The 27,266-nt window shown below is 39.3% G+C and overlaps 1 protein-coding gene across 2 annotated transcripts in view; it reads left to right on the forward strand.

The window, feature by feature from the left end:
- Nucleotides 1-22,618: 22,618 nt before the first annotated feature.
- STK3 (serine/threonine kinase 3) overlaps nt 22,619-27,266 on the forward strand; it is a 324,808-nt gene continuing 320,160 nt past the window's right edge. The window contains exon 1 of one of the 2 annotated variants that reach the window (XM_089898863.1): nt 22,619-22,856. In XM_089898863.1, coding sequence (XP_089754989.1) covers nt 22,831-22,856 — 26 coding nt within the window. In that variant the 5' untranslated portion in view covers nt 22,619-22,830. The remainder of the gene's footprint in view (nt 22,857-27,266) is intronic. The other variant, XM_022584720.2, reaches the window with a different exon arrangement.

Here is a 27,266-nt window from a genome sequence, read left to right on the forward strand (position 1 = left end):
TCTCGTAGACAGCATATATACAGGTCCTGTTTTTGTATCCATTCAGCCAGTCTCGGTCTTTTGGTTGGAGCATTTAATCCATTTACATTTAAGGTAATTATCGATATGTATCTTCCTACTACCATTTTTTTTAAGAAGAATCAGTGATTTTTATTTAATTTTATTTATTTATTTATTTATTTGGTTGCACTAGGCCTTAGCTGTGGCAGGCAGACTCCTTAGTTGCAGCAGGTGGGCTCCTTAGTTGCGGCATGTGGGCTCCTTAGTTGCGGCATGTGGGCTCCTTAGTTGTGGCATGGGAACTTTTAGTTGTGGCATGTGTATGGGGTCTAGTTCCCTGACTGGGGATCAAACCCAGGCCCCCTGCATTGGGAGTGTGGTCTCCTAACCACTATCCCATCAGGGAAGTCTCACCATTTTCTTTACTATTTTGGGTTTGTTTTTGTAGGTCTTTTCTTCTTCTTTTGTGTTTCCTGCGTAGAGAAGTTCCTTTAGCATTTGTTGTAAAGCTGGTTTGGTGGTGCTGAATTCTCTTAGCTTTTGCTTGTCTGTAAAACTTTTGATTTCTCCATTGAACCTGAATGAGATCCTTGCTGGGTAGAGTAATCTTGGTTGTAGGTTTTTCCCTTTCATCACTTTAAGTATATCCTGCCACTCCCTTCTGGCCTGCAGAGTTTCTGCTGAAAAATCAGCTGATAACCTTATGGAGGCTCCCTTGTATGTTATTTTTTGCTTTTTCCTTGCTGCTTTTAATATTTTTTCTTTGAATTTAATTTTTGTTAGTTTGATTAATATGTGTTTTGGAGTGTTTCTCTTTGGGTTTATCCTGTATGGGACTCTCTGAGCTTCCTGGACTTGGGTGGCTATTTCCTTTCCCATGTTAAGGAAGTTTTCAACTATAATCTCTTCAAATATTTCCTCAGACCCTTTCTATTTCTCTTCTTTTTCTGGGACCCCTGTAATTTGAATGTTGGTACATTTAATGTTGTCCCAGAGGTCTCTGAGACCGTCCTCATTTCTTTTCATTCTTTTTTCTTTATTCTGCTCCTCGGCAGTTATTTCCACTATTCTATCTTCCAGCTCACTTATTTGTTCTTCTGTCTCAGTTATTCTGCTATTGTTTCCTTCTAGTGTATTTTTCATTTCAGTTATTGTGTTGTTCATCACTCTTTGCTTGTTCTTTAGTTCTTCTAGGTCCTTGTTAAACATTTCTTGTACTTTCTCAATCCGTGCCTCCATTCTATTTCTGATATTCTGGATCATCTTTTCTATCATTACTCTGAATTATTTTTCAGTTAGGTTATCTATTTCCTCTTCCTTTATTTGGTCTTATAGGTTTTTACCTTCTCCTTCGTCTGTAACATATTTTTGTCGTTTTTTTTTTTGATGGGTGGGGCTGTGTTCCTGTCCTGCAAAAAAGCAAAACCATCCCCCCAAACAAACAATAACCCCCCCCAAAACTCAAAAAAACAACAAACAGAAAAGAGCAGAACAATAACAAAGAAAAAATTTAATTAAATTAAATTTAAAAAATTAAAATATATTAGAAAACATAACAATAAAAATGAATCAACAACAATGAAACAAAACAGAACCACAACAGCAATAAATAAATAAATAAAAAGTAAGAGAAAATAAAAACAATTAAAAAATACGAAAATAAAAAATTCCCTGGTGCCTCCTCTATCAGTGTCCTTGGCCCCACGGTGAGCTATTGCCTACCCTCGCCTCCCCAGTAGAGCTCCAAGACCTCTAGGTAGGTCTCTGGACCTGCTGTGTCAGCCCCACCTCTGCAAATGTTCCTCTCACCAGCATCTGTTCCTGGAGCTGGCCTGGAGCACACATGCCTGCACAAGACACCTAGGGGCCAGGCCCAGGACAACACCCACAGGGGCCAGTGCAGCCAGAGGAGGCCTTGGAGAGGGGTGGAACTCGGGCTGCCAGGACCCGTGGGGAGGCTTTGGTGGGGGTAGGGCTTGGGCCCAGGGCCCCATGTGGACAGAAGAGGCCCTGCAGGTGGTGGGCGCCAGGTCCGGGGACCCATGCAGCTGGAATAGGCTGCGGGGGTGGCCCCCTAACACTATTAACAGTGTCTGGCACATGGTAGGCTCTCAATAAATGTTTGTTGAATGAATAAAATCAGAATTGAAAAACACGAAGAGAGAGAAAAAGAGAGGGCTGGTAGTATGGTTTGAACTTCTCCTCATTGTGTCTAGAGCCAGCTCTACCCCTCAGGCTTCCCAAGTACATTAACCAATAAATTCCCTTTATTCCTCTAATTAGTGTGGCAGATATTGCAAACTGGCTCACTTGGTAAGAGTCCAGCCCAACAGTTACATGACTCTGTGTACACCAGAAACTGGAAAACTAAACTACATTACCCAGGTGCCTTTGCAGTGAGGATTTCCACATGTGATGTAGCATCCATTTTGGTGCTTTTGCAGCAGCTTCAGCAGAAGCCCTGATGTCTAGTCAGTCCCTAGTTGATGGTAGCAACTTTCTGGTCTGGCTGCTTTTGTTACCATGCTGCCTATGCCATGGTAGAAAAGAGTATTTCCTAGCTCCAGAGCTGTATACTAGTGCCTGAGGCTGTAGTATTTTCTTTTTTATTAATTAGTTAATTTATTTTTGGCTGTGTTGGGTCTTTGTTGCTGCACATGGGCTTTCTCTGGTTGCAACAAGCAGGGGCTACTCTTTGTTGTGGTGCCTGGGCTTCTTACTGTGGTGGTTTCTCTTGTTGTGGAGCACAGGCTTCAGTAGTTGTGGCACACGGGCTCAGTAGTTGTGCCTCATGGGCTCTAGAGCACAGGCTCAGTAATTGTGGCGCACGGGCTTAGTTGCTCCGCAGCATGTGGGATCTTCGCAGACCAGGGCTTGAACCTGTGTTCCCTGCATTGGCAGGCGGATTCTTAACCACTGCACCACCAGGGAAGTCTGAGGCTGTAGTATTTTGCCCCATACATATGTTGAACAGCACTTGGAACTAGAATCACCACGTGATCATGCTAGCTGTAATCCATTGTCATTCTTCCAAGAATGTTTTGGGATACTTTCATTTCCCCAGCAGGCTTTCCCTCACATATTGGGCAGAATGGCATCATATTCCCATTCCTAAACCAATTAATGCAAGGAGAATGGAATTATTTAGATTTGGACTTAGTCTAATTAAGATTCACCCTCAGGTGTCTGGGAGGAATTCAGTCTTCTTGAGGCAAATTGTTGTCTTTTAACTTTAAAGTAAAATAGGCGTTGTGTTGAGGAAGTAAAAACAGCTGTTGGGTAGGCCTTAATATCTGAAATTCCTCCAGGGATGTAGCATTGCCTTTGATTTACTATTTTAAAAGGGAGTGGGAAACCAGTGCCTTCCATTTTGTTCTTCCAACCATAAAAGTCAGGGGAAAAAATCTGGGAATTTTTACCAATTGTTGAGAATATACTATCAACACGGGAACTGGAAAAAAAAATCCACAGAGTGAATGGGTTTAGAGTTTGACTGGGTCAAACTTCATTTATTTTACCTGATCCAGGTACATCCTTATTCTTATAGGTAACTTTCAGTGGATTTCTGTGTGCCAGAAATTACTATTAGCTCAAAACAAGTATCTAAAAGTTTCCAAAAAAAAGCTTTAATTACTTCTCTCATCCTAGACACAGTTATCCTATTAAATGCCCATTAAGAATGTCCAGGAGTAATAGTCAAAGAATGAACTTTAGCTATTATAATACGGTACCTAGTTGCCCCTTTAAGCAAGTTGCTGTAGATCTGTGGATTCAGCTCTGGAAATCGGATGAGGTCATGATTCTATTGTATTAGCTCAGGTCAGACAATTATTCAACACATCTAGGGTATTTTGACTGTACAAATCAAGTAAGACTTTCGTGGGCATGCTATGCTCAAATAGGCATGGTCAGAGATCTCTGAGAGATCAGTCTGATTACCAAGCTGATGTTCCTGCCTGTTATAATCATGCACAATGTGCCTCTGATTGTCGAGGGAAGCTATCTCACTTCTGCAGTCCCAAGATTCTCCTTTCCCAGTTGAAACTAGGGAACACATTTTCACTGCAACATTTCCCACCAGCAATTTCCAACATTCAAAACATAGTGAAGCACTTTTTTTAAAAAAGATGCTGAAATTTCCTTCAGCAGAGTGGGTCTCAAGGCCTTAAGGCAGGGAATAGTCATTCCAGTCCTTCTTGGGGCAACAGTTATGGGTACACAAGTAGGATACTCACAATGGATCTGTTCCAACATTCCTATCTCAAGGAGTCTTTAATTTCCTTCCTGTATATATGCCAAGGGGTTTCTGGCATCTTTGCTTTCTTTAATGAGGGCCAGTGTTGGAGACTGATTTGTCTTATTCAACCCAGTTAGACACCCAGCTGCTTGAGCCAGCAATTTTCATGTGGCACTTCTGGTAAGTACATCCACATTGACCAATTCAGCCCAATCTAAAGTGATGTTTCACTCTTCCTGGTTGAATGCTTTCAAAATATATTCCCACAGAAATTTCACCAATAGTTTTTTAATTTAAAGTAGCAAATCACTGTAACCCAACACTTGCAGCATAAAAAAGCTTCTCTTGGCAGAAGGAGAGTTCTGGCCAAATATCTGAGGCAGATGTTATTGCCTATTTGTGTCTGTTATGTGCTCTCTGCAACACAGAGAATTGGAGGACTCATACTTAAAGTGACAGGAATGCCGTGGACAAAATCTGACAAGAGCATTCCCTCTGAAACCATTTTCCAGTGGTTCTCAAAAGGGTTGAGGGTAGGAAGTATCAAAATCACTTGAGGATTCTTTGCAAAAATGTACATACCTACCCCTATCCCCAGGGACAAATCAGAATGAGGTGGAGGTTAGGATAGAAAAGCTCTTTAGATTTTCTGATAGGCACCCTCCCACACTCATAACTGATAACCTCCAGAACCACTATTACACACCCATCTTAATCGTGAATATAATATAAGGGGGTGGGGATAAAGCTTCGGTTTACAATTAATTTTAAGGAGGGTGACTCTTCTTACATTGTGATAAATTGCGTTAATGTTTCCAGCTATCCTCTTCTCTATAACAGAACAAAGTTTACTTTCCCACCCCATTTTCTGAGTCAGCCATGTGACTTGGGTCAATGGAAGATGACAGGAAGTGACAATGTGTTAATTCTAAGCAGAAGCTTTAAGAAGCAGTGTGTTTCTGCCAAAATATTTGCTTTTCCCTCTACCATGGGAAAGGGTACTTCTTTAGCCTGGTTCCCAGAAAGAGAAGGTCCATAGAACAGAGTTGCAATCACGAACAGATACCATGAACAGTACATAAATGCTTGTTTTTGGAAGCTGTAAATATTTCAAGTTGTTTGCTGCTGCAGAAAATCTGACTAATGTACATGAAATTACTTTTTGGAGGGGTGAGCACCTAGGTGGGTTTGGCTAGACATTTAAAGTGACACCAAAGCTTTAGTTTAAGGGTGTGAACTAGAAAGAGTTAAATTTCTTTGTATAAGAGAGTGGGAAAACATTTTTTGATCTGGTAGAGGAGGGATTGGCCAGGCAAATAAAATGGAGAAAGCAGAGGTCTAAGCAATGAAGCAAGAGAAAGGAGATCCAAAAATTGTTAAAGGGACTTCCCTGGTTGCGCAGTGGTTAAGAACCCTCCCGCCAATGGTTAAGAATCCGCCTGCCAATGCAGGGGACACAGGTTCAAGCCCTGGTCCAGAAGATCCCACATGCCACGGAGCAACTAAGCCCTCAAGCCACAACTACTGAGCCCGCGTGCTGCAACTACGGAAGCCCACATGCCTATAGCCCGTGATCCGCAACAAGAGAAGCCACCACAACAAGAGAAGCCACCACAATGAGAAGCCCATTCAGCACAATGAAGACTCAGTGCAGCCAAAAATAAATAAATAAAATAAATAAATTTATCAAAACAAAAATTTGTTAAAAGACTTTTAGGCCAGGTATATCTAACATGGAATTTTATATTGTTTCCATTTTAGTTAAGTATACTACACATACATGTGAGTGTGCTTTTGGTGGAAATCTGAGAAAAGGGTAGAGTTCCACAGTTGGGTTAACTGTCCAGAACAGAGGATCAAGAAACAGCATCTAAGTCCATCCATCAGCTGATCCAACTGAGCAAAAGCAGGAACTTGAAGTTTGAGGGGGCTATGGGAATATAAGCCTCCCTGGGAATTTGTAGAAATTGTAAGGAGGGTTTTACTCTCATATACCATGTAGTGGGCATTTGAGACAATCTTTTCTAGATTTTAAAGCCTAGATTTTAAAATCCTAAATAAACATTAGTAGATCAATTCTAACTACCCACTGAAATAATAATCCACACTGACAAGTAGTATTTGTGTCAGAAATCTAAGAGTGTTTCAATATTAGGAAGGTTATTAGAATATCTTAAGGATAATAAGAAAAAAATCACTTGATCACATACTGACAGTTAAATGACATCTGATAAATTACATACTAATTTCTTTAAGGAAAAAAATCCTCTTTAAAAAGTATAGAAGAAGAATACTTCTTTACTGTGATTTAAAAAAATTTTTTTAAACTATCATCACCATATTTTCTGGTGAGAAAATCCCCAATAACTTTCTTCTGGAAATTTTTCCAACACAAGAAGGTAGAAAACAGAAATAAGAATTGTAAACGTTAGAAAGTGACAATATTATAAATACTGTAGATAAAATGATTGAATAGCTAGGTCGTGGTCCAAAAGGATTGTGAATAACATTAACAGGATAGGCCTACATGCATAAAACTGATAGTAATGGACACACCATATTCCTTTTAGGGAAAACTAATCATTTTAGAGATGTCAGCACTTCCCAAATTAATTTATAGGTTCATTTTCAGTTTATTTTCTTATTTGTTATTAGTTTGTTTTCTTTTTTAAAAAAATTGAGTACAACTGCATACAATATTATATTAGCTTCAGATGTGCAGCATGATTGGATATTTGTATATTGTGAAATGATCGCCGCAATGAGTCTAGTTAACATTCATCACCACATATAGTTACAAAGTTTTTTTCTTGTGATAAGAAATATTAAGATCCATTTTCTTAGCAACTTTCAAATCTACAATTCACTGTTATTAACTACAGTCACTACACTGTATATTATACCTCCATGACTTACTTTATTACTAGAAGTTTGTACCTTTTGACTCCCTTCACCCATTTTGCCCACCTGCTGCCCCCCACGACCCTCCTGCCTCTGGCAACCACCAGTCTGTTCTCTGTATCTAAAAGGTTTTTTTTTTTTTGATTTTACATGTAAGTGAGATCATATGGTATTTGTCTTTCTCTAACTCATTTCACTTAGCATAATGCCCTTAAGGTCCATCCATGTTGTCACAAATGGCAAGATTTCCTTCTTTTTTCATGACTGGATAACATTCCATCATATATCTATATCTATATCTATATTCATGTCTATGTCTATGTCTATACCTGTATCCGTATGTATATCTTACGTCTTCTTTATCCATTCATGCATTGATGGATGCTTAGGTTGTTTCCATGTTGTGGCTATTATATCAATAAATAATGCTGCAGTGAACATGGGGGTACATAAATCTTTTTCAGTTAGTGTTTTCATTTTCTTCAGGTAGATGCCCAGAGGGGAATGGCTGGATTATATGGTAGTTCTATTTTTAATTTTTTGAGGAACCTCCATACTGTTGTTTGTAGTGGTTGCACCAATTTACATTTCCCACCAGCAGTGCACAAGTGGTTCCCTTTTCTCTACATCCTTGCCAATACTTGTTATTTATTATCTTTTTGATAATAGGCATTCTAATAGATGTGAGGTCCTATCTCACTGTGGGGTTTTTTTTGTTGTCGTTGGGTTTGTTTTTTTAGTAAAACCATTGTCTTTATTTTTTAAAATTTATTTTTAATACCTTTATTGGAGTATAATTGCTTTATAATGGTGTGTTAGTTTCTGCTTTATAACAAAGTGAATCAGCTTTGATTTGCATTTCCCTGATAATTAGTGATATAGAGCACATTGTCATCTACCCCTTGGCCATCTATCTACATGTGTTTCTTTGGGAAAATGTCTATTTAGATCTTCTGCCCAGTTTTTAATTGAGTTTGTTTTCTTAGTTGTTCAATTTCTGGGGTTTGACAAAATGATTCTAAAGTTCATTTGGAATACTACACATACTAGAACAGCAAAGAAAAAGATAAAAAGGTTGAGTAATGAGGAAAAAATTATCCTATCTGAATTAAAACAGAATAAAAATACAAAAATGTATAGTGGTGAGAAGAAAAAACCATGGGATCCAGTAAAATTAGGTTTAAATTCCTGGCTCTGATACATTCTAGATATGTAATTTTGGACAATTAACTCAATATCTTCAAGTAAATTGTGTATTACAGACCCTAACTATCCTCCTCCCACATCTAACCTCTACATTCACATCCTTGCCATAGCCTCATCCTGGTCGAATATACTTCCCTGCCTCTTGGCTTTGGGCTTGGCCTTGTGACTTGGTTTGGTCAGTGGCATGTAGGCAGACGTAACAGTGTTTCAGTTCCAACTTTAGGCCTTAAGAAGCCTCCATCCTTCTGCTTGCCCTCCCACACCTCTGCTGCCTCTAAGAGAAGAGCTTCTCCTGACCTGCTGCTCCTTCATTCTGGGCCCCAGAATGAATGAATGTAGACAGAGCACAGCTGCTCCACAGATGCATGAAAATAAATAAATGCTGTTGAAAGTTATTGAAAATCAGACAAATGTATCAGTTATTTCTTAAGGAAGATCTCAGGAGGTGCCACAAACACTTCTGCTTGTACCTTATTGGCCAGAATTTTTCCACATGGCCAATTCTAATTGCAAGGGAAGCTGGGAAATGTGCCCAGCTTAATTTGGTATTTTATAACTATGAAAGAAGAGGAGAATTACTTGGTGGGACAACTAGAAGTCTCAGCTACAGATGTGTAATCCCTATTGATTTTTTTTTTAATGTGTGGTAAAATACGCATGACATAAAATTTACCATCTTAACGATTTTTAAAAAAATATTTTTATTGCAGTATAATTGTTTTACAATGTTATGTTAGTTTCTGCTCTACAACAAAGTGAAGCAGCTATATGTATACATATATCCCCATATCCCCTCCTTCTTGAGCCTCCCCCCACCCTCCCTATCTCACCCCTCTAGGTCGTCACAAAGCACCGAGCTGATCTCCCTGTGCTATGCAGCTGCTTCCCACTAGCCATCCATTTTACATTTGGTAGCGTATATATGTCAATTCTACTCTCTCACTTCGTCCCAGCTTCCCCTGCCCCCGTGTCCTCAAGTCCTTTCTCTATGTCTGTGCCTTTATTCCTGCCCTGCCACTAGGTTCATCAGTACTGTTTTTTTAGATTCCATATATGTGCGTTAGCATATGGTATTTGTTTTTCTCTTTCTGACTCACCTCACTGTCTGTATGACAGACTCTAGGTCCATCCACCTCATTACAAATAACTCAGTTTTTAAGTGTACAGTTCCGTGGTATTAAATACGTTCATAATGTTTTGCAACCATCAATCTCTATTGATTTTTTAATGTGTCTTCAAACATATAATTACTTATTTTTTAATAAATGAAATCATTCTATTTGATTATTCATCTATTAACTCTTGCTCCACTCAACTCTCTAAGAGATCCTTTCATGTCAAAATTGTAGAGGGAGTTAATTCTTCTTAAGAGCTTTATGTTTCCCATAATATGGCCGTAACACAATTTATTTCCCTTTAGTTAGGTTACTTCCAGTTTTCTTCCTAATTCAAACAATCTTAAAACAAACACCTTGTACATCCATATTTGAATATATGTGTAACTATTTTCATTGGAAAGATTCCTAGAAGTCGGATTGCTGATTTAAAGCATGTATGCATTTTTATTTCAAAAAGTCTTTAATAATTTATATTTCCAAATGAATATATCCAATATTTTGTATTTCCGATATCTTTTGCAAAGCAATTTTTATTTATTTATTTATTTATTTATTTATTTATTTATTTATTTATTTATGTCTGCATTGGGTCTTCATTGCTGTGCGTGGGCTTTCTCTAGTTGCAGTGGGTAGGGGCTACTCTTCGTTGCGGTGCGCGGGCTTCTCATTGCGGTGGCTTCTCTTGTTGCAGAGCACGGGCTCTAGGTGTGCAGGCTTCAGTAGCTGTGGCACATGGGCTCAGTAGTTGTAGCTTGCGGTCTTTAGAGCACAGGCTCAGTAGTTGTGGCGCACGGGCTTAGTTGCTCCGTGGCATATGGGATCTTCCCGGACCAGGGTTCAAACCTGTGTCCCCTGCATTGGCAGGTGGATTCTTAACCACTGCACCACCAGGGAAGTCCAAAGCAATTTTTGATAGTAATATGTTGAAAGCTTTAAACTGCTCATGCTTCTTGTCCCATTAATTTTGTTTATGGGCTTTATCCCAGAAAATAATTCTAAAACACAAATTCTATGCAAATATATGCATTGTAACTTTGTATATAATATTGAAAAGTTGGATACAACCTAAATTTTTTAAATGGAGCAAGTAAATTATCATAAAGCTCAGTGCAGCAATTACAATGATGATTATAAAGACTTTGATAACATGGAAAATGCTTATGTTACAATATTAACATAACCTTGAAAATCACAAGATTTAATTAAATGTTAATCAAAATGTTCAAGACAATTGTACTTTGGATGTATAACTTGATACTACTTTCTTTTACTGAGCTTACCATTTTCTGTATTTCCCAGATTTTCTTGATTGAAAGACTATACTTTTCTAATTAAAAATTTTAATCACAGCACTTAGGAAAGTGTTCTGCACTTGTCAGTTATTCAGTCGGTTCTATGCCGACTATCCTTGAGGCATTTTATAAAAAGGAGCCAGTTAAAAATACAATATAGCAAACATCTTGGGTTCATTCTGACATAATCCATACATACAGTTCTCATTTTAAGCAAAATTGTGAAGGAAGGAAAATTCATTTTTGTTTTTTGTCTTTCATGCCACCTTCCCTTCAGTTCTCAGGTTTAATGTTCTGCGTTCTATTCCCAAAGGAACTTGCTTTAAGATTGCTGCCACTGTGTAAACGGGTAATAACATCCAGAATTACTTGCATTTTTAAAAGATCTCACACTTTAAAATAAGAAAATTAATGTAAAGCTCTTAGCACAGAGTGAATGTTCAGTAAGTGTTGATGATGATGGTGGTGATGGTAAGGATGATGGTAATGACCACGGAGAAGAAGTCTACAAGAGTAAAAGGGGGCTTTGTGGGAAAAAGTGATTATTCTCCATTATGATACTTTAAAAATATTCGGAGTATGCCTGGAATTTCCTTTTCCTTAAAAAAAAAAGCTTATAATGGATCCATAGTCTGTGATAATATTAGAGATAATTATGATGATTACAATACCGGTCTCAAATTTGTTTGTATTTTCAACCTATATGAGTGCACGGATTTGTGAATTACTATTATAATTCCTATTATAAAACCATAGCACTTTCTGTTCGTAATATTGCCTCTTGAAGCTTGAAGGGGCACCCTCTCCTGCTAATATTCATATATTTGTGGAGTAAGTTTAATTAACCCTATCCATATTTGATGCTTGCCATGACTTTATAAGTTAAAACATATGAGGCTATTTATTTCCTCCTAGGCACCATGCCTAGAATTTGGTACCCTCAGGTAAGTGGTTGAGCTTGGACATGGCCGCATGCCAAAAGCTAGTCTTCCTCCAGCTGTGGACAACTAAGGCTGACAGCCTAAACTTTTCTACAACTATATTTTTTCTATAAAAATAACCATTCCCTAAGCCTAGAATAAATATTAACTAGCTACTTGTTACCAGCACTTAATTTTTAAGGAAAGATGAAATTTAACACAAGTTTAAAAATATGCGTAGCCTTGAGGCCATTTAGTGTCTTCCTGAATACACTTCAGTGGTATGGCAGTCAAACCTAATTCTGCTTCTATTTAGTGCTTTACTAAATCTCTTCCTGAGTCCAAAGACATTTGGAATTTATATACATTTCCAATTCTGTTTCTAGATCTTTGTTTACATATCGCCTCGTTTTAGAGCAAATCTTTGGGCGCCACCTTCCCAACCCAAAGAAGCTTATCAAGATAGTTTCCTAAACAAAGGTAGCGATTATTTTCATTCTACCTCACTAGGTTTTGTATTCAGCTTTGCAGCACACTTTACAGCTTGTCTACTGTGGGCTTCCTGAAACCTTGAGCAGCTATATAGTTTTTAATCTCACACTTTTTTTTTTTTTAACATCTTTATTGGAGTATAATTGCTTTACAATGGTGTGTTAGTTTCTGCTTTATAACAAAGTGAATCAGTTATACATATACATATTTTCCCATATCTCTTCCCTCTTGCATCTCCCTCCCTCCTACCCTCCCTATCCCACCCCTCTAGGTGGTCAAAAAGCACCAAGCTGATCTCCCTGTGCTACACGGCTGCTTCCCACTAGCTATCTATTTTACGTTTGGTAGTGTATTTATGTCCATGCCACTCTCTCACTTTGTCACAGCTTACCCGTCCCCCTCCCCATATCCTCAAGTCCATTCTCTAGTAGGTCTGTGTCTTTATTCCTGTCTTGCCTCTAGGTTCTTCATGACCTTTTTTTTATTTCTTTTTTTTTTCTTCTTAGATTCCATATATATGTGTTAGCATACGGTATTTCTTTTTCTCTTTCTGACTTACTTTACTCTGTATGACAGACTCTAGGTCCATCCACCTCACTACAAATAACTCAATTTCGTTTCTTTTTATGGCTGAGTAATATTCCATTGTATATATGTGCCACATCTTCTTTATCCATTCATCTGTTGATGGACACTTAGGTTGCTTCCATGTCCTGGCTATTGTAAATAGAACTGCAATGAACATTTTGGTACATGACTCTTTTTGAATGCTGGTTTTCTCAGGGTATATGCCTAGTAGTGGGATTGCTGGGTCATATGGTAGTTCTATTTTTAGTTTTTTAAGGAACCTCCATACTGTTCTCCAGAGTGGCTGTATCAATTTACATTCCCACCAATAGTACAAGAGTGTTCCCTTTTCTCCACACCTTTTCCAGCATTTATTGTTTCTAGATTTTTTGATGATGGCCATTCTGACCAGTGTGAGATGATATCTCATTGTAGTTTTTTTTTTTTTTTTGCGCTATGCGGGCCTCTCACTGTTGTGGCCTCTCCCTTTGCGGAGCACAGGTTCCGGACGTGCAGGCTCAGCGGCCATGGCTCACGGACCTAGCCCTTCCGCGGCATGTGGGATCTTCCCGGACTGGGGCATGAGCCCGTGTCCCCTGCATCGGCAGGCAGACTCTCAACCACTGCGCCACCAGGGAAGCCCCCTCATTGTAGTTTTGATTTGCATTTCTCTAATGATTAATGATGTTGAGCATTCTTTCACGTGTTTGTTGGCAATCTGTATATCTTCTTTGGAGAAATGCCTCTTTAGGTCTTCTGCCCATTTTTGGATTGGGTTGTTTGTTTTTTTGATATTGAGCTGCATGAGCTGCTTGTAAATTTTGGAGATTAATCCTTTGTCAGTTGCTGCATTTGCAAATATTTTCTCCCATTCTGAGAGTTGTCTTTTGGTCTTGTTTGTCGTTTCCTTTGCTGTGCAAAAGCTTTTAAGTTTCATTAGGTCCCATTTGTTTATTTCTGTTTTCATTTCCATTTCTCTAGGAGGTGGGTCAAAAAGGATCTTGCTGTGATTTATGTAATCTCACACTTATAAGGTTATAAATGCAAGTTGCTCTGAGTAGCAATCATATACTCTCTCTACTGCTGTCTTCCTTTTCCCCTTCCCCCTCCCTTTACCTTTCCAATGACTTAAAAACATTGGTCTTGCTTCATTTGCATTTTCCTGATTATTGGTGAGGTTGAGCATCCTTTCATGTTTACTTATCATTTGAATTTCTTCTGTGATTTTATCACTTTAGATGCTTCCCCCATTTGTCTACTTAGACTGTCGTTTCCTAATTAGTTTCTTTCTCTCTCTTTGTATTCTAGATATGAGTCCTTCATCTAATATATATGTTTCAGATACTTTTATTTCATTGTTGGGTATCTATTAACTTTGGTTATTGTCTTTCTTATGAAAGTTTTCAGTTCTTATGTAGTCAGATCTGTTCAATTTTTCCTTTCTGCTTTCTGAGTTTTGCATTTTGCTTGTCAGATCGTTTTCTATCTATGATTATTAAAATATTCTTTTCTATTCTTTTCTAAAACATATCTTGGATGTCTTTAATGTGTTTAAAACATTTAAGAATAAGCTTCTAATTTTAGAATGGTTTTAGATTTACAAAAACGTTGTGAAGGTAGTACAGGGAGTTTCCATATAGCCCAAACCCAGTCTCCCCTATTATTAACAGGTTATGTTAGCATGGTACATTTGTCACAATTAATGAGCCAATATTGATATTATTATTAACTGAAGCCTATACTTTATTCATATTTCTTCAAGTTTTTACCTAATGTTCTTTTTCTGTTCAAGGACTCCCAGTATATTTGGGATACCTCATTACATTTAGCCATTTTGTCTCCTTAGCCTAGTCTGGTCTGTGACAGTTTTTCAGACTTTTTCTTGTTTTTGATGATGATCTTGACAGTTTTGAGGAGTAATGGTCAGGTATTTTGTAGAATGGACCTCAGTTGGGATTTGTCTGATGGTTTTCTCATAATGACACTCGGGTTTTGTATTTTGGAGAGGAAGATCACAGAGTTTTGTAAAATGCCCTTTTCATCGCATCATATCAATGGTACCTACAACCAATATGACTGATTACTGTTGTTAACCTTGATCACCTGGCTGAGGTGGTGTTTCCCTACTGAAAAGTTACTCTTTCTCCCCTTTTCATACTGTACTCTTTGGAAGGAAACCACTATATGCAGATCGTACTTGTAGTGTGAGGAGTTCTGCTCTACTTCCTTGAGCGTAGAGTGTAGAGCATAGAGCACCCTGTTTGTCTGTTTTTAACCAGTTGGATCTTTTTTTTCTTTCGCGGTACGCGGGCCTCTCACTGTTGTGTCCTCTCCCGTTGCGGAGCAACAGGCTCCGGACACACAGGCTCAGCGGCCATGGCTCACGGGCGCAGCCACTCCGCGGCATGTGGGATTTTCCCGGACCGGGGCACGAACCCGCGTCCCTTGCATCGTCAGGCGGACTCTCAACCACTGCGCCACCAGGGAAGCCCAACCAGTTGGATCTTTAACGCATTTGGAATTTATTCTGATATATTGTCATAGTGGACATGGAGGCTTTCTTTCTTTCCTCTTTTGTGTAATAGGCATTTCTTTCGTTTGGGGTGGTCATAGTGGAAATTGACACCACCCATAGCTCTAAAAGAGGGTCCTGCTATTTTAAACCAAAGAGAGAATTCGCATCCATCTCCCCACACTGATTTATTCAGATAAGCCAATCATTTGTTAAGGCGTAAGCCAAATCATTGCATGTTGGGAAATAGGTCAGGCTGACAGCTTGAGCCAATGAGACAAGAAGGGAGGTTGTGGAAGTTCTTTGGAAGAGGAGGTTTCTCCTTCTTTTTAGGGAGCTACCGAAAAATAGTGCTTTTCTCCTTTTGGGCGGTCTGGTATACAGATATGAAGACTGAACCTTTGGCAGAAATTTAGCCTTAGAATGAAGCTGGCATTGCAGAAGTCAAAACCCAGAGACGGAAAAAGAAGACAAAAATAAATAAATAAACAAAACCTCCCAGTGTCTTTCATGTCAGTATTGAGCCACTAAATCAAAGCAACCCTACAGTCGGCTCTATCTCTGGGTCTTCCATTTAAATGAACCCTTTGTTGTATAAGGCAGTTTGGTCTGGGTCTTCAGTTGCTTGCAATATAAAGAAGCCTGATACAGGGGTATATCAACAGAGATCTAATATTATTTATTTATTTTTCCAAATAGATAGTCAGTTGTGCTCATACAATTTACTGAGTGGTTCATTCTTTGCTCTGTGATATGAAATGTTACTTTATCATAAACATTTCCATACAAAAATCATTCTGTTCTAGGCTCAGTATTCATCACATATATTAATTTAGCTGTTTCTGAATTAATACCATGCTGTTTTAATTACTACAATTTTATCCTATGTTTTGCCATCTAGTGGGGCAAGTCTTTCTTCATTGTTCTCTTTTTTCCCCCAAAATTTATGAGCTCTTTTTCTGTATTTTCTCTTCTCTTTAAACTTGAGCCTTAGCTTGTTCAATTCTAAAAAATCTTCTCAAGATTAAAAAAAAAACCAAAAAACGGGATTACTCTAAATTTACAAATTAAATCTGGAGGTGACTGTGGCCCTGGCCAACACTTTGACTGTAGCCTTTTGAAAGACTCTGGGCTGGAGGGTCTTGCTAAGCTGCACCTGGATTCCTGACTTACAGAAACTATGAAATAATAATGGGGTAATTTGTTATGCAGCAATAGATAACTAATACAGTCAGAAATTAGTAAGTTATGTTTATCTATGTTTTCAATGCTTTTATTCTTGAATTACATTTTAAAAGATAATTTCAGTTTACCAAGCATAAATCTGTGGTGTTCAGAAGATTCTCTCTTACTCTCCCCCACTTCATTTGTGGCAAATATGAAGAGATAATCCACCTTTGTCAGTGGTGATTTATTAGCAAGATACCCTTAAGACAATTTTTTCTAATACCTTTGATTAGTTGTTTCAAAAGAGATTATAAAAACCATGGTTATCTTAACCTCTTTCTCAGTGAACACTGAAATTGAAACCATAGCTTAAATGCTTGAGGGAAATTAGCCATGTAAAAGTATTCCATGGGTAATTTTTGTAAAATAACTACTTCATTAAGCAAAAAATTACCTCTTGTAAGAGAATCACTTCCTTTAGAAAGAAATTCAAAAGACAGAGCAAGGTAAAACTTTTAATGGGAAAACCCTGTAGTTTCAGGGTAGGGGCCAAACCTCGTTGTCTATGCCTGGCAACTTAATAAGTAAAGGTTGATTGAAAGAATGTTTGATAGGGACAAAAATATTGAAGTTTGAATATTCACAATCTTTCTCCTTCCTGCTTCCCTGGCCCCCTTACGGGAAGGATCCTTCATTTCTTGTCTCGCAGGACTATGTTGTGTTGACCGAGATAAGAAGAGCTAGAAGAGCTATGGAATTGAAGAGAAGGAAGTCAAACTATTCTCTGCAGGAAAGGGCTTGAAGTACCAGCAAGATGAGGGAGAGGAAGGGTGAGTATAAGAGAGAACAAGGGAGAAGCAATTTGGATAGCTCTCATGAAAATTTAAGGGAGAAAGATGGGTAAAGAAGATTTTTAGGAAGCTGCGCTTTGTTAATGTGTCATATGAGTCCTTCCTCAGTACGTCCGTGAGATTGTTCCTGAAAATCTATATCTTTCCAAGCTTTGTGAAGTTGGATTTAAGTTCAGTTTGAATCTATCACATGACTGCCGTAAGGGTGGCTCAATTTTATTCCAACTTCTCTGTAAGTCTTATTGTCCAGTTTTCCAACAGCATTAACTGCTGTCACCACAGCGTATCTGTGTAGGAGTAGTCTTCTAGCTTTCCTGGCCTAGAAGTAAGTAAACAATTTTCTTTCTGCTTAATTTAATCAAGACAAATTAGAAATTATTCACAGACCATAGGTAGGAATAAAAAGAAATTTAAAGAAACAAAAATATAAAAAGAGAAATTATGAAAGCATAGCCTTGATTAGTTTATTGACAATAGGTTCCTTACATTAATTTAACTAAAGGTTGACCATGGAAAGGCTTTAAGTCGTGGAGTTTACCAGGTTCTTAGTATTGATTTCTTTCTTTTCCTTCACTCTGTCCCCAGGTTTAGTGTCTTAATCAATCATTGCTGTGTTTTGAGAGATCTTTAGCTTGTTCTGGAACTTATATTTGTATATAACAGAAACTGATTTTCTCCTTCTAAGTGACGTATAAGGAGGGTGGGTTTTGTAAAATGGAAGGCATTTTTGTTTTGCTGAGCTCCAGCCCATATCAATTTGAACTAGAATATATATATTCTAGAAAATATATATTCTATATTCTATATTTTCTATTCTCTATATTCTATATTTTCAACCAAACCATATTCTTAGAGCACAAGGACCATATCTTCAAAATATATCTTTTCCTCCATAAGTCCTAGTGATTGTGTAGATAATTATGCATTGAGCTGAAAATGAAATCAGTCTTATTAATCCTTTTTCTGAGTTTACAGTGAGGCCTGAGATTCTTTGCTATTATTCTCTGTATTAGTCAAGGTCCAATCTGATACAGAAACCACAAGAGACAGAGAGCACATGGTTATTTGAATAGAGAAAGTTTAATGGAAAGAATTTTTAACTATAACAGGGGATTGGAGTAACAAGGGATTGGCTAAGAAGCAAAGAGAACTCTAAAGAATATAGGAATAGCAGTAATCAGTAGCAGTACTTTTCTGGGGCTGAAATGGAGCACCCAAAGAAGAGGCCACCCCCCACCCCAGATTGAGATGCAAACCTTGTTGGAGAGAGCACAGCTATGTCTCACTGAATGAAGGAGTTGCTGTGGTGCCATGCTAGTGGAACTTGCCAAAAATCTGCCCTCTGGAACTTTCTGAAAATTTTAGGTTGCTGGGGAAAGCTATTCACGGTGAGGTGTCTCACTGGAGGCACTCTGCAGCCAAAGTGGCCAAAGGAGGGCGAAGTTATGGTGGGGAGGGAAACACTTGGCCACTGCATGCTGTTGCCTGCATGCACTACCGGAACCCAGGGAAGCAGCCCCTGGGACAGAGCCAATGGAACACACAACAACCAGGAAGGAAAACTTTGCTTTTGTAATGTCTCTCCACAGTCCTTTAGTGACAAAGCTTGATTTGTCTTACCACCTGATAAAGAAAAATATTTACTGGACCTAGCTCCATTTTTACAGAGCAGGCAATGAAGGATGAATTTGGAACTGAGTGGAAATAAAATGACAAAAGGTACACTTACTTTCACTTAACATGGAGTTTATAAATTATCTATGTCTCTTAAAATTCTTGATGTTTTCTTTGTGTGGAAATCTATTCACTGATTCAGCAAGCATTTATTCAGTGACTGTCACATTCTAGGTACTTATTTTTCACAGACATTGTAGGCTGTTGCCTAATAAAAATTCCTCCATTCTTTGTTAGTAAAGAATCTCAGTTTTTGTTCTTCTCTCATGCTGCTCCTTGCTATAAGCTTCTGGGAAGGCTGGTCCCAGCCTCAGCTCCAAGCCCACCCCCATGGGGTGAATTGCAACTAGTCTATACAGGTTTTCGTGACACCATTTTCTTTCTCACAGATAAGTCTGTGACATACTTCTGGCCAACAGAATATGAAGGAGAGTCTGTAGAAGGGCTTTTAGAATAGTCTTTTCCACCATCTTAAAAAGTGGTATTCAGAAAGAAATAACCTTCTATTGATGGACATTGTCCTGTCTCCATGTGGTGCCTGAACTGTGACAGCCATCATTTGAGGGGAGGGGAAATAGGCCAAGGAGACCCTGTAGTGCACAGTAGGGCAGGAAATAGAAGGAAATCAAAGAATTAATCAAACCTTGGAAGGCCATCTCTAGGCTTCTTGTTTTAAAAGTCATTTAGAGGGCTCCCCTGGTGGCGCAGTGGTTGAGAGTCCGCCTGCTGATGCAGGGGACACAGGTTCATGCCCCGGTCCGGGAAGATCCCACATGCTGCGGAGCGGCTGGGCCTGTGAGCCATGGCCGCTGAGCCTGCACGTCCGGAGCCTGTGCTCCGCAACGGGAGAGGCCACAACAGTGAGAGGCCTGCGTACCACACACACACAAAAAAAGATACTGTTCTTATTGGGGAATAAGTGAAACAAATAAATGAAATAAAAATTTAAGATTGCTATGATAAAAGAGGATAGTGGTTGAATTGAAATGCAACATGCTAGTTCCAGGCTAACTATAAAATTAAGTTAGAAAAGAGACAACAGATCAAGAGAAAGTGCTTTGTAAAGCTGCCTCTTGAAAGGAAACACTTCCCTGCAAAGAAAAAGTTACATAATGTAATATATTTGAGAGAGCTTTCTCTTTGTCCCAAACTTTCCAGGTAAGAAAGTTTAACAGTTGTTAATTAGTATTATTTTTCAAATAATTAGAAAATTGAGAAAAAAGAGTAATACAAACTTGTAGTTTCAATAAACAGCAGCAACTAGTATAGCAAGGAAAATTTTTAAAAAAATTTTTTAATATTTTTCTACCTATAAAACATGGCGGTGTATATATTCAGTGACAAGGAATGCACTTTTGTTATTCAGAGGAACTGGGTCCCAAACTGAAGCTTTCTCTCCTATTTCTCTTAGAGCACTCAGTTGGGAATTGTGGTGAGCTGTTCACTAGTACAATTAAAGTGCATACTTGATTTTGATTCTAACTGGAACGGTTGGAAGCAGAAACAGATTATGCTGCTTTCACAGTTAAGTGAAGCTGAGTGACCCTTATCTAAATCTTAGATTTTTCTACAGCTTTTATCTGTTCATGAATTCTGTTGCCTCTCATTTGCAGGTTGAATGATGATTTCTATTCTTTCCTTCTTGGAATCTTCAGGCTGGCTTTCCACAAATTAAAACAGACACTTGAGACAATTTTTTTTTTCCTGAGTAATTCAGGAGAAAAACAATTCCTTTTATTCAGTAACACAGAACACGCCGGGCACACTGGCCTCAGGCCTTTGAACTTACTGTTCCTTTGGCCTGACAGTTCTCTTCCTATAGCAATCTGCATGGCTCTCCCCATACTTCCTCCTAAGTCACCCTCTCATTAAGGCCTTCCCTGGCCACCCTTTCTAAATTTCACCCCTTGTTTCCACTTTATATTCCCTTTCCCCATTTTATTTTTCTTCCTGACCAGTTTTCAGTACCTAACATTATTGATTAGTTACTTATTTGTCTTATTATGTTCCCCTAACTAGAATGTAAACCCTATGAGGGCAGGAATTTTTTGTCTATTTTCTTTACTGATGAATCCCCAGCACTGAGAACAGTGCCTGCATACATAAGTGCTCAGTAAATACATATTGACTGACTTACAGCAGGATAAGGCATGGCTTTGGAGTTACAAAGGCATGAGTTAGAATGCAGATTTTCTGTTTGGCCTAGGGTAATTCCCTCCACCCATCTGAACCTCAGTTTCTTCACCTAAAGCAGGAATAACTACCTAACAAGGCAGTTTTAAGGGTTTAATGAGATAATGTAGGCCAAGTGTCTGATCCCATTGGGGTCATACAACAATTGTTAGTTCTCTCCCTTTCAAACTGAGGGGAGACTGCAGAGATTTATTTTCTGATATTATTCCTCCTCCTTCCACAAGCCTTCTTTATGGGTGTCTCAGTTACGGTTCCATTAGGAAACCCTTTTGAAGGTACACTCAAATTAGGGTCATATGAGGAGGGCTGAGGTCTAGGGGAATGTAGAGAATAGAGGAGGAATCTGGGAATTGCAGACTGTTACCACCCATAGGCCCAAAGGGACTAGCAGTGTTGGGGATGAGGACAGAGTGAGGGATAGAATGAAATAATTTCAAAGGTTCTTCCTAGCTTTGACATCTTAATGATTGTCTTGTTACTTCCGAACTGTTATTCTGTGGATCTTTAATAAATGCAAATAAGTATAAATTCTGTAATAATCTCTCTTGTTCACAGAATTTGACTTTAGGTTTCAACAATGAATGGTCTTAACAAATTTAAAATAACTAAGTTTGGGGGAGAATATAATGGTTTGAAAATAAATCATGTAAGTTTATTACATAGCAAAACTTAAAATAATGCAAAAAGACTGTTAATAGACAAGTGTAATTTGGATTAATGTTTACAATATTCTCTTCATATTCTTTGCTCGAATCGTCAAAAAACTCTATGCTACTACATCTTGACAATTTCTGACAAAAACAAGCAAAGTCATTACATAGCAGCTGTGTATGGTCATAAGAAAGATATTTATAGATGAAATTTAAGGTTAAGCGGTACACACACAATATGGATGCAAGGAGGGGTCTAATTGAATACTTTTCCATGCACTATAATTTGTGATAGTTTTGCCAGGTTACCCAGTTGAACAGCTGGTAAGGCCACAGCACACTGAATCTAGTGCATGAGAGATCTCACTGCAGTAATTATTTTCTTTGTAATTAGACCTAATTATTGTGAGGAGTTTGTCCACAATCAAATCAAACAAGAATTTCCAGAAGTATCCCTATTACTGGGGGATGGCTGGGGGAAGACATAACCAATAATTATAATGAGAACTAGAGAGGGGAGCGTGGGCAGTTAGTAGTACTTCAAACGACTGCTCAAGATGTTTGGGAGGTATCCTTGGGAAATCCAGAGAAATGAGTCAAATCAGACTGGGGCAAAAGCAGTGAAGGCAAGTGAGGAGCGGCAGCTTTGGGCCACTTCAAAGCAACGTGCCCCAGGCCGGCAGAGAGAGGCTCTGGGTCCTGACTAGGCCTCACCCTCTCGCCCTTCCAGTCCCAGCTCCTTTTCTCCCCTGCACTAGGACCGGCCCCACCCTCCGCCCTCGACTCCGCCCACCAGTCACTCTCTCCAGCGCATGGCTCCGCCCACCCTTCCCCACCCGCAGCCGGCGGCCGGCGGCCGAGGGGCGGGGCGGGCCGGGAGGCGCCGCACTCGCCAGCGGGCGGGGGATCCGCTGCGGAGTTACGGGGAAGTTGGTTGGAGTTCCTGGAGTTTCCTTCTGTGGTTCCCCGGGCTCGGTCGGCTGGTGACCCGGCTCTTTGCCCGCTCCGACCTTCGCCGGCCACCTGGTACCTCCTTCTGCCCCAGCCGCCATGGAGCAGCCGCCGGCGCCCAAGAGGTAACGAACGCGGGGCGTGGGGAGAAGGAGGGGGGCGGGGGCGGCTAGGCCCGGGGGGGACTGAGACACCTCTCCCAGACTGTGGGGCCCTGAGCCGGGCGCGCCGGGGGTCGCGAGGCGGGTCCGAGTGCCGAGCCGCATCTGTCCGTGGGGCGAGGGGGCCCGAGGGGAGGCCGAGCCTCGCTTCCCCCGCGGCCCGCCGGGCCTGGCGCGGGTGGAGAGTCGGTGGGCAGCGCTGGGCGCCCGGCGGCCGGACTCCTGGGGCGGGTGGAGTTTTCCCTCGTGGCAAGTTCACGAACTGGGAGACGTAAAACTTGGAAATTATTGGGCTGCTTACAACCACGTAGGCTTTCCTGTCAAATGTTTCCCATAATATTGCCTTTTTTTTTTTTTTTTGAGAAAGCGGGTTGTTTATTTACAGTTCAAGGAATTAAATATTAATAGCTACACAGCCTTGTAAAACTTAGTGTGGATATGCTGCACTGACAGGTGTTCCTCTCGCCTTCCTCCGCAAGTTCAAAAGTATTTATGGATGCAAGAGAGTAGGAATCTTAAATTAGAACCCCTCTGCCATATAGTATATATATATTTTTTTGGTTTGGTTTTCTTTTAGCATGTAAAAATAGTGATGCTTTGGTATTTACTGTTAGTTTATATTTATTCTTTGTTATATTGGAAGTGTACGAGTACACAGTAGATACTTTTGAACTGGTATTTGAAATGATCGTGTGAAGCTGAATCAAGGCTGTCCATTGTTATAAATTCATAATGTGCATTTTCTCCTTAAGAATGAATCAATCAACTGATGCTGGATAAAACATTTAACTTCAGTCTCTCATTTTTAATTTATAAACTAAGGGTACTAATCTCTCTCCCATAGTGCTGTTGTGAAGAGTAAAGAGTGTTTTGATACTTAGAGATCTTTAGATGAAAGGTGGTATATTCAGGAACATGTAATAATTAAAAAGGTAGGAACTTTGTGAGCTGTTGTGAATTGTGTGACTAGACATGTGAGCCTTGAGGTATGGGAACCATCTGTTCAGGTGAAAAAGGGGGGTTGTGGAGGGGTTTCCAAAAGACACCTGCTGTCAGAGCCCTTGATAGATTCTTTTCTGGCATTTTAAAATATCCCAATTCTAATATTGATTTGGCACCCAGTTTTAATACTATAGAAGAAAACTGGAATCAGTGTTTCCCCCATCTTGTTTTGGAAGAACTGTAAGGGGCACCTCCAAGATAGTACCATAAGGCCAAGTTGAATAACTCTGAATTGGAGTACAAGTTCTCTGTATTGATTAGCTCTATTCTGAGTTATCAGAGTTTCACTATAGACGTAAGAGAACCCCTGCCTTGCAGGGACATTAGAGAACCTGGAGGGGTTGGGGGAGGGGTGGGTGGTATATATCACTGTTCCATGGTGACTTATACTTTCAAAGTGGTGGTTGCACATTTAAGAGAGTTATTTTTAGCTCTCTTCAGAGAGACATGTTCATCCAGGAAGGCATTTCTAAAGAGCAAAAGATATGTGACAATCCCATATATTTGAGTATCTCTTAAAATTTTTTTCATAGCATTTTCTTTTTCATAATATCATTTAATCCTTATAGCAACCCTGCTGAGTAGGTTGGATTACAGACATTAATCCTGTTTTTATAGATGAGGTCACTAGGGGGGTTTGCCACATGGAAGGCTACGACAGAGATAACTGACAGTGAATTTTTGTGTTGCTCCTCTTAATCATTACCCTCTAATAATGAAATATAGCTACCATTTTTTGAGGTCTTACTATTTGCCAGGAATTTTATATATACATTCTTTTACTTTATTGTCTCAAGAAATAGGAATCCTGGCTCTGCAATTTACTATGCTAGTTCTAAATTTAATTTCTTAATCTGTAAAATGTGTTTTGGAGTAAATGAGGTCAGATGTAAAGCACTTAGCACAGTGCTTCATGATATGTTCAATAATGTTAGTTGTTAGTTTATATTTGACTCATTAAATGAAGCTTGGAGAGATTAAATAAGTTGGTCAGGTGGAGGAGGTGCCAGAACCCTGGGTCTGATTGGCTGCAAGGGCTGTGCACCCGCTCATTGTGTACAGTGATGCCTCTTTTTGAAACTATGCTTGCTTTCTTAGCATTCCATGGTCACCTCTTTCTATAATCTTCTGGTCCCCTTTGTTCTATTTTTAATCTGTGTAAGAAGGCCACCTTGCTTTTCTGCTGTGAGTAGCTCTTCCTTAGGGCCCATACATTTTTACATGGTCACATATATGTTGCTGATGCTCAAGTCTGTATGACCAATAGCTGCTTCTCAGTTAGTATTTTTGTTTTTTCTTCGTGTAGAGCCATTCTTTCATTATCCTATTTAGTTTAACATTAGATCCTATCAAATTTTCCATCAAAAAGTCTGTGGATTCATTCCCCCCCACCCTTTCGTTCCCAATACTACTATCTCATTCCAGGGTTTTAAGACCCTCACAGTTGATTTATAGCAGTGCCTTCCACTTGGGCATTGTGGTCCAGTGATTATCAAAAAATTTTAACAGCAGAAACATTTTAACAGCAGAAGGGCTCTCTTTGGAGTAGGGGCAGGGCGCCAGAACCTAGTTGCCAGCGCCTTACCTCCTTCTATTCCCCTTTTGGTGTCCTACAGAACCTCCTAATGATCCATAGAACACTGCTTTAGTTCATCCTGCACATGGCTTCTGATTTTTTTGCTAAAACATCACTTCAGTCATGCTACTCCTTTTTTTTGGATTGATTTTTTTAGTTGACTTAGTACCCAAGGCCCCTATCACTTGATCTCAACCTTAACCCCCAGCCTTTTGTTACTTATCCAAGCTGAATCTGTCCTTCCAAAGTTTCCCTATTGTTCTTTATTTAGGTTATAGGCTGTGGGTACTCTCAGCTTTGCCTTTTTTCATGCTTTTCCTTTAGAAAATTTGTGTTATTTTTTTGCTAGTAATCTATGTTTTATTCAAGGCCTGTTTTATGCAGTATCTTATTTGAGTACTTCCTAGCCTAAGATATTTCTTTTTATTCCTAATATGATATCCATTTGAGTATCCATCTTCAAATTGTTCTTTTTTTAATTACAAAATTTTAGACACCCAAAAGATAATGGGGACAAATTTAGTAAATACTTACATATCACTACCCAGCTTAAAATATTCCCAATATAGTTGAAGCCCCTGAAGTATATCTCTTCTCAATTGCATTCCCTCCCCATCCCCCAAAGGGTTGTCACTGTTCTGAATTGGGTGTGTGTCATTCCCATACATGGCTTTATACTTTTAGCCTGTCGTTCATATATATCTGACATAGCATTAGGCCTGGGTGTTAGGCCCAGCTTTGTCACTGACTTTGAAATTTGCTTCTTTGGGTATCATTCTTCTCCTCTGGGAGTTGGAGATTCCAGCTGTGCAACCAGATCTGAGAATCTAGTGATTAGATGATCTGTAAGTTCCCTCTTATCCTCGCATTATTGATTTGGTGTCCTCAACAAGGCTCGTGTTAAACATAGGCAGTAGATGTGGTCAGCTATGTCACTAACTTGAGGATCAGAATGGCTTTTCGATTCCCCAGATTTCCTTAATTGTTTGTCACAGAGGTCTTCAGAAATCCTTATTAAAATGAAGTCATTCTGGGAAGGGAAATCCATTAAATGGTTATTAATTATTAGCATTTTGGTACTTTGAGTTTATCAGATTTCTTTGTAGGGGTAGTACTAGGTGACAGCAAAATGACCACAGAATAGGTAAGTTTTGATAGGTAGAAAGGGAGGTGACCAAACATGGGGTCTTCTCCAAGTAGAACATTCATAGAAGGGGAGGTGGTTCTCTGTGATAGTCAGGTGGGCAGCATGAGAGCGCTGGCTGCTGGAGGGAGGGTAGTTATATACAGTACTAGTCAAAGCGAGTAAAGAAAATCATTGTTCGTGAGATATATTTTACCAGATAGGCTTTGTTTCCGTTAGGTTATAGGATTAATTGTTATTTAAAATCTATTAATAGAGGTTTACTTAGAGGACAAGTTGGTTTGGAACAGTGAAAACACTGGAAGGATAATAAGAGAGTAAGCTACTGAAGCATATTTACTCTCAAGATAAGGAGAGTTCTTCTTAAATTTTATTTATTTATTTTTTAAACTTTTTATTTTATATTGGAGTATAGTCAATTAACAATGTTGTGATAGTTTCAGGTGCACAGCAAAGCGACTCAGCCATATATATACATGTATCCATTCTCCCCCAAACTCCCCTCCCATCCAGGCTGCCACATAACATTGAGCAGAGTTCCCTGTGCTCTACAGTAGGTCCTTTTTGGTTATCCATTTTAAATATAGCAGTGTGTACATGTTGATCCCATACTCCCTGACTATCCCTTCCTCCCATCCTTCCCCCCTGGTAA

Source organism: Delphinapterus leucas, chromosome 17 (assembly GCF_059928025.1).
Source record: "Delphinapterus leucas isolate spDelLeu-1000000601 "Yukka" chromosome 17, BTC_Dleu_Yukka2, whole genome shotgun sequence".
Classification (NCBI taxonomy): Eukaryota; Metazoa; Chordata; class Mammalia; order Artiodactyla; family Monodontidae; genus Delphinapterus; species Delphinapterus leucas.